Source organism: Hyla sarda (assembly GCF_029499605.1).
Source record: "Hyla sarda isolate aHylSar1 chromosome 1 unlocalized genomic scaffold, aHylSar1.hap1 SUPER_1_unloc_23, whole genome shotgun sequence".
Classification (NCBI taxonomy): Eukaryota; Metazoa; Chordata; class Amphibia; order Anura; family Hylidae; genus Hyla; species Hyla sarda.
Genome location: NW_026607585.1, coordinates 250,823 through 258,970, shown reverse-complemented (window position 1 = coordinate 258,970; position 8,148 = coordinate 250,823). Strand labels below are relative to the sequence as shown.

General features: G+C 48.6%; 1 protein-coding gene across 1 annotated transcript in view; it reads right to left on the bottom strand.

Moving 5' to 3' along the window:
• Window positions 1-941: 941 nt before the first annotated feature.
• LOC130298133 (uncharacterized) overlaps window positions 942-8,148 on the bottom strand; it is an 88,631-nt gene continuing 81,424 nt past the window's right edge. Inside the window, exons 10-14 of the mRNA XM_056551039.1 lie at window positions 6,155-6,466; window positions 4,971-5,150; window positions 2,817-2,943; window positions 2,628-2,719; window positions 942-2,510 (exon numbers count right to left, since the gene is read on the bottom strand). Of these exons, the coding sequence (XP_056407014.1) occupies window positions 1,395-2,510; window positions 2,628-2,719; window positions 2,817-2,943; window positions 4,971-5,150; window positions 6,155-6,466 (1,827 nt within the window). The 3' untranslated portion in view covers window positions 942-1,394. The remainder of the gene's footprint in view (window positions 2,511-2,627; window positions 2,720-2,816; window positions 2,944-4,970; window positions 5,151-6,154; window positions 6,467-8,148) is intronic.

The following is an 8,148-nucleotide window of genomic DNA, read 5'->3' as shown; positions in this document are numbered from 1 at the left end:
CCTCCTGCTCAGTGAACACTCGCAGCACCTGGCAGAGTGTACATGGTGATGTACATACAGTATGACAGAATCCTGACATACATTGTAGGCCTCCTGCTCAGTGAACACTCGCAGCACCTGGCAGAGTGTACATGGTGATGTACATACAGTATGACAGAATCCTGACATACATTGTAGGCCTCCTGCTCAGTGAACACTCGCAGCACCTGGCAGAGTGTACATGGTGATGTACATACAGTATGACAGAATCCTGACATACATTGTAGGCCTCCTGCTCAGTGAACACTCGCAGCACCTGGCAGAGTGTACATGGTGATGTACATACAGTATGACAGAATCCTGACATACATTGTAGGCCTCCTGCTCAGTGAACACTCGCAGCACCTGGCAGAGTGTACATGGTGATGTACATACAGTATGACAGAATCCTGACATACATTGTAGGCCTCATGCTCAGTGAACACTCGCAGCACCTGGCAGAGTGTACATGGTGATGTACATACAGTATGAAAGAATCCTGACATACATTGTAGGCCTCCTGCTCAGTGAACACTCGCAGCACCTGGCAGAGTGTACATGGTGATGTACATACAGTATGAAAGAATCCTGACATACATTGTAGGCCTCCTGCTCAGTGAACACTCGCAGCACCTGGCAGAGTGTACATGGTGATGTACATACAGTATGACAGAATCCTGACATACATTGTAGGCCTCCTGCTCAGTGAACACTCACAGCACCCGGCAGAGTGTACATGGTGATGTACATACAGTATGACAGAATCCTGACATACATTGTAGGCCTCCTGCTCAGTGAACACTCGCAGCACCTGGCAGAGTGTACATGGTGATGTACATACAGTATGACAGAATCCTGACATACATTGTAGGCCTCCTGCTCAGTGAACACTCGCAGCACCTGGCAGAGTGTACATGGTGATGTACATACAGTATGACAGAATCCTGACATACATTGTAGGCCTCCTGCTCAGTGAACACTCGCAGCACCTGGCAGAGTGTACATGGTGATGTACATACAGTATGACCCCTGACCTGAAGACAGCCACATCCACAGGATAAGTACTGAGCAGCAGGCATTTTCCCTATTGCTCGGCAAGTACATAAGTAGGGAGTCTGATTCGTTTAACATTTCTTTGACCTTAGTATTAAACATTTCCCACATTCTGAGCATTAATATGGCTTCCCTCCTTAGTGATCTGTCATGGGTTACAAAATGTGGTTTACTTGTAATATATTTCCTCATTATGAAAATAGAATTTCTCTCCTGTGAAAATTGATAAAGTTGTAAAATATTTCCCAAATGCTATTTATTCTGCTTCTCGCTTGTGTGACGTCTCTCATGCATAACAAGATTTGACTTTTCTACAAAACATTTCAACATGAATATGGCTTCTCTCCTATATGACTTCTCTTATGTCTGACAAGACTTGACTGAGTTGTAAAACATTTTCCACATTCGGAACATAAATGTGAATTCTCTCCTGTGTGACTTTTTACATGTGCAACAAGATTTGACTGATCTGTAAAACATTTCCCACATTCTGAACATGAATATGGCTTCTCTCCTGTGTGACTCCTCTGATGAGTCCTTAGTTTGTCTTTAGTAATAAAACATTTCTCACATTCTGCACATGAAAATGGCTTCTCTCCTGTGTGACTTCTTTCGTGTCTATTAAGACTTAATTTATCTGTAAAACATTTCCCACATTCTGCACATGAATATGGTTTCTCTCCTGTGTGACTTCTCTCATGTCTAACAAGAGTAGATTTATCTGTAAAACATTTCCCACATTCTACACATGAATACGGCTTCTCTCCTGTGTGACTTCGTTCATGTTTAACAAGATCTGATTTATTTGTAAAGCATTTTCCACATTCTAAACATGGAAATGGCTTCTCTCCGGTGTGACCTCTATTGTGTAAAACAAGATGGAATTTTTGTATAAAACATTTCCCACATTCTGAACATGAATAAGGCTTCTCTCCAGTGTGAATTCTCTTATGTATAACAAGATGTGATTTATACATAAAACATTTCCCACATTCAGCACATGGATGTGGCTTCTCTCCTGTGTGACTTCTTTTGTGTGAAAAAAGACCCGAGCTTGTTGTAAACTCTTTTCCGCATTCATTACATTGAAACTTTTTCTGACCTGTCCTTGTGGTAACAATGTGTGGTTGGTGAGGAGAAGGTTCCCCATGATCAGGAGAATTATTATAGGATAGATCTGGATGGACATTAGGGGTAAGGAGGTCTTTTCCTGAGGAGCGCTCCATGATCTCTCCATCTTCTCCTGAGAAGCGCTCCATGATCCCTCCATCTTCTCCTGAGGAGCACTCCATGATCTCTCCACCTTCTCCTGAGAAGCGCTCCATGATCACTGGGGTAACACCTCCTGGAATTTCCTCCTTCACTTCCCTCATACACGGGTGATGGCCGCTCATCCTCTCTTCTTCATCCTCCACTTTATTATTAGTCAGATCTCCCCCCTGATGTGACATATAGAACAATTCACTACAATACAGCAGACAGGAGGAGCAACAGAGGCCCCCAAAATCTATCCCTGCAGGACCCCCCTATAGAGATATGGGATCAGCCTCATCTACCTGATGCTTCTCTGGGACATTTCCCTCTGGACAGTCCTGGGAATACAGATGACGGGGACACCTCTCGGGAGGATTTCTATCAATGACTCCATCTGTATGGAACACACAGGGAATGAATACATCAGTGCTGCATAGATTTCTATGTTACTAGGTAGTGAGAGTGATATCTATATATATGTCTCTTCTTACCTTGTGATGTGAGGGGCCGGTGATCCTCCATCATGACTATGTCCTGGTACAGATCCTTGTGTCCTTCTACATACTCCCACTCCTCCATGGAGAAATAGACCGCCACATCCTGACACCTTATAGGAACCTGACACACAATTATACCGTCATCACCAGACCCCTCCATTACTGTATAATGTCCCAGCAGTGTCACCTCTCTAATCATCACCAGACCCCTCCATTACTGTATAATGTCCCAGCAGTGTCACCTCTCTAATCATCACCAGACCCCTCCATTACTGTATAATGTCCCAGCAGTGTCACCTCTCTAATCATCACCAGACCCCTCCATTACTGTATATTGTCCCAGCAGTGTCACCTCTCTAATCATCACCAGACCCCTCCATTACTGTATAATGTCCCAGCAGTGTCACCTCTCTAATCATCACCAGACCCCTCCATTACTGTATAATGTCCCAGCAGTGTCACCTCTCCAGTCATCACCAGACCCCTCCATTACTGTATAATGTCCCAGCAGTGTCACCTCTCTAATCACCACCAGACCCCTCCATTACTGTATAATGTCCCAGCAGTGTCACCTCTACAGTCATCACCAGACCCCTCCATTACTGTATAATGTCCCAGCAGTGTCACCTCTCTAATCATCACCAGACCCCTCCATTACTGTATAATGTCCCAGCAGTGTCACCTCTCGAATCATCACCAGACCCATCCATTACTGTATAATGTTCCAGCAGTGTCACCTCTCTAATCATCAACAGACCCCTCCATTACTGTATAATGTCCCAGCAGTGTCACCTCTCTAATCATCACCAGACCCCTCCATTACTGTATAATGTCCCAGCAGTGTCACCTCTCCAGTCATCACCAGACCCCTCCATTACTGTATAATGTCCCAGCAGTGTCACCTCTCTAATCACCACCAGACCCCTCCATTACTGTATAATGTCCCAGCAGTGTCACCTCTCCAGTCATCACCAGACCCCTCCATTACTGTATAATGTCCCAGCAGTGTCACCTCTCCATTCATCACCAGAGCCCTCCATTACTGTATAATGTCCCAGCAGGGTCACCTCTCCAGTCATCACCAGACCCCTCCATTACTGTATAATGTTCCAGCAGTGTCACCTCTCTAACCATCACCAGACCCCTCAATTACTGTATAATGTCCCAGCAGTGTCACCTCCCCAGTCATCACCAGACCCCTCCATTACTGTATAATGTCCCAGCAGTGTCACCTCTCTAATCATCACCAGACCCCTCCATTACTGTATAATGTCCCAGCAGTGTCACCTCTCATCACCAGACCCCTCCATTACTGTATAATGTCCCAGCAGTGTCACCTCTCATCACCAGACCCCTCCATTACTGTATAATGTTCCAGCAGTGTCACCTCTCTAATCATCACCAGACCCCTCCATTACTGTATAATGTCCCAGCAGTGTCACCTCTCTAATCATCACCTGACCCCTCCATTACTGTATAATGTCCCAGCAGTGTCACCTCTCCAGTCATCTCCAGACCCCTCCATTACTGTATAATGTCCCAGCAGTGTCACCTCTCCAGTCATCACCAGACCCCTCCATTACTGTATAATGTCCCAGCAGTGTCACCTCTCCAGTCATCACCAGACCCCTCTATTACTGTATAATGTCCCAGCAGTGTCACCTCTCTAATCATCACCAGACCCCTCCATTACTGTATAATGTCCCAGCAGTGTCCCCTCTCTAATCACCAGACCCCTCCATTACTGTATAATGTCCCAGCAGGGTCACCTCTCTAATCACCAACAGACCCCTCCATTACTGTATAATGTCCAGCAGGGTCACCTCTCCAATCATCACCAGACCCCTCCATTACTGTATAATGTCCCAGCAGGGTCACCTCTCCAGTCATCACCAGACCCCTCCATTACTGTATAATGTCCCAGCAGTGTCACCTCTCCAGTCATCACCAGACCCCTCCATTACTGTATAATGTCCCAGCAGTGTCACCTCTCCAGTCATCACCAGACCCCTCCATTACTGTATAATGTCCCAGCAGGGTCACCTCTCCAGTCATCACCAGACCCCTCCATTACTGTATAATGTCCCGGCAGGGTCACCTCTCAACACCAGACCCCTCCATTACTGTATAATGTCCCAGCAGGGTCACCTCTCTAGTCAGCAGCTCAGTGATCCTGTGGATGAGTTCTAGGATCTTCTTCTCATGTATCAGTAAGTGAGGTGGAGGCTCCGTGATGGGGCCCCGGGCCCTGCTCCGTCCTCCTGACTCATGGAGATGGCTGCTGGGGGCCACACACTCCCCCCATGTCTTCTTCACTATGGTGTAATCCTGTGTATGGAGAGAGACAATGAGGGGACTGACCCTACAAAGAGACATCCAGAACATAGAGCGGGGCCAAAGATGGGGGCCAACAATGGTGGAAATGTAGATGGGGCCAACAATGGTGGAAATGTAGATGGGGCCAACAATGGTGGAAATGTAGATGGGGGACAACAACGGTGGAAATGTAGATGGGGGGGACAACAACGGTGGAAATGTAGATGGGGGGCCAACAACGGTGGAAATGTAGATGGGGGGCCAACAACGGTGGAAATGTAGATGGGGGGCCAACAACGGTGGAAATGTAGATGGGGGGCCAACGACGGTGGAAATGTAGATGGGGGCCAACAACGGTGGAAATGTAGATGGGGGCCAACAATGGTGGAAATGTAGATGGGGGACAACAATGGTGGAAATGTAGATGGGGGGGACAACAATGGTGGAAATGTAGATGGGGGGGACAACAATGGTGGAAATGTAGATGGGGGGACAACAATGGTGGAAATGTAGATGGGGACAACAATGGTGGAAATGTAGATGGGGGACAACAATGGTGGAAATGTAGATGGGGCCAACAATGGTGGAAATGTAGATGGGGGACAACAATGGTGGAAATGTAGATGGGGGGACAACAATGGTGGAAATGTAGATGGAGACAACAATGGTGGAAATGTAGATGGGGACAACAATGGTGGAAATGTAGATGGGGGGGACAACAATGGTGGAAATGTAGATGGGGGGGACAACAATGGTGGAAATGTAGATGGGGGGGGACAACAATGGTGGAAATGTAGATGGGGGGGACAACAATGGTGGAAATTTAGATGGGGGGGACAACAATGGTGGAAATGTAGATGGCGGGACAACAATGGTGGAAATGTAGATGGCGGGACAACAATGGTGGAAATGTAGATGGGGACAACAATGGTGGAAATGTAGATGGGGGGACAACAATGGTGGAAATGCAGATGGAGGGGGACAACAATGATGGAAATGTAGATGGGTCACCTCACCTCTCCGGTCAGCAGGTGGAGGATCTCCAAGGTGAAGTGTAATATTCTCTTAGTCGTCTGATTCCTGTCCTTGTCCATCTTTGGGGGGTCATTCAGGAGAAGAGGAGACAACTGGAGGAGAAGAGGAGACAACTGGATCAGCTGGAGGAGAAGAGGAGACAACTGGATCAGCTGGAGGGGAAGAGGAGACAACTGGATCAGCTGGAGGGGAAGAGGAGACAACTGGATCAGCTGGAGGGGAAGAGGAGACAACTGGATCAGCTGGAGGAGAAGATGAGACAACTGGATCAGCTGGAGGAGAAGAGAAGACAACTGGAGGAGAAGAGGAGACAACTGGATCAGCTGGAGGGGAAGAGGAGACAACTTGATCAGCTAGAGGGGAAGAGGAGACAACTGGATCAGCTGGAGGGGAAGAGGAGACAACTGGATCAGCTGGAGGAGAAGAGAAGACAACTGGAGGAGAAGAGGAGACAACTGGAGGAGAAGAGGAGACAACTGGATCAGCTGGAGGAGAAGAGGAGACAACTGGATCAGCTGGAGGGGAAGAGGAGACAACTGGATCAGCTGGAGGGGAAGAGGAGACAACTGGATCAGCTGGAGGGGAAGAGGAGACAACTGGATCAGCTGGAGGGGAAGAGGAGACAACTGGATCAGCTGGAGGGGAAGAGGAGACAACTGGATCAGCTGGAGGGGAAGAGGAGACAACTGGATCAGCTGGAGGGGAAGAGGAGACAACTGGATCAGCTGGAGGGGAAGAGGAGACAACTGGATCAGCTGGAGGGGAAGAGGAGACAACTGGATCAGCTGGAGGGGAAGAGGAGACAACTGGATCAGCTGGAGGGGAAGAGGAGACAACTGGATCAGCTGGAGGGGAAGAGGAGACAACTGGATCAGCTGGAGGGGAAGAGGAGACAACTGGATCAGCTGGAGGGGAAGAGGAGACAACTGGATCAGCTGGAGGGGAAGAGGAGACAACTGGATCAGCTGGAGGGGAAGAGGAGACAACTGGATCAGCTGGAGGGGAAGAGGAGACAACTGGATCAGCTGGAGTGGAAGAGGAGACAACTGAATCAGCTGGAGTGGAAGAGGAGACAACTGGATCAGCTGGAGGGGAAGAGGAGACAACTGGATCAGCTGGAGGAGAAGAGGAGACAACTGGATCAGCTGGAGGAGAAGAGGAGACAACTGGATCAGCTGGAGGAGAAGAGGAGACAACTGGATCAGCTGGAGGAGAAGAAGAGACAACTGGATCAGCTGGAGGGGAAGAGAAGACAACTGGATCAGCTGGAGGGGAAGAGAAGACAACTGGATCAGCTGGAGGGGAAGAGAAGACAACTGGATCAGATGGAGGGGAAGAGAAGACAACTGGATCAGATGGAGGAGAAGAGGAGACAACTGGATCAGCTGGAGGAGAAGAGGAGACAACTGGATCAGCTGGAGAAGAGAAGACAACTGGATCAGCTGGAGAAGAAGAGGAGACAACTGGATCAGCTGGAGAAGAGAAGACAACTGGATCAGCTGGAGAAGAAGAGGAGACAACTGGATCAGCTGGAGGAGAAGAGGAGACAACTGGATCAGCTGGAGGAGAAGAGGAGACAAGTGGATCAGCCGGAGGGGAAGAGGAGACAAGTGGATCAGCCGGAGGGGAAGAGGAGACAAGTGGATCAGCCGGAGGGGAAGAGGAGACAAGTGGATCAGCCGGAGGGGAAGAGGAGACAACTGGATCAGCCGGAGGGGAAGAGGAGACAACTGGATCAGCCGGAGGGGAAGAGGAGACAAGTGGATCAGCTGGAGGGGAAGAGGAGACAACTGGATCAGCTGGAGGAGAAGAAGAGACAACTGGATCAGCTGGAGGGGAAGAGGAGACAACTGGATCAGCTGGAGGAGAAGAGGAGACAAATGGATCAGCTGGAGGGGAAGAGGAGACAAGTGGATCAGCTGGAGGGGAAGAGGAGACAACTGGATCAGCTGGAGGAGAAGAGGAGACAAGTGGA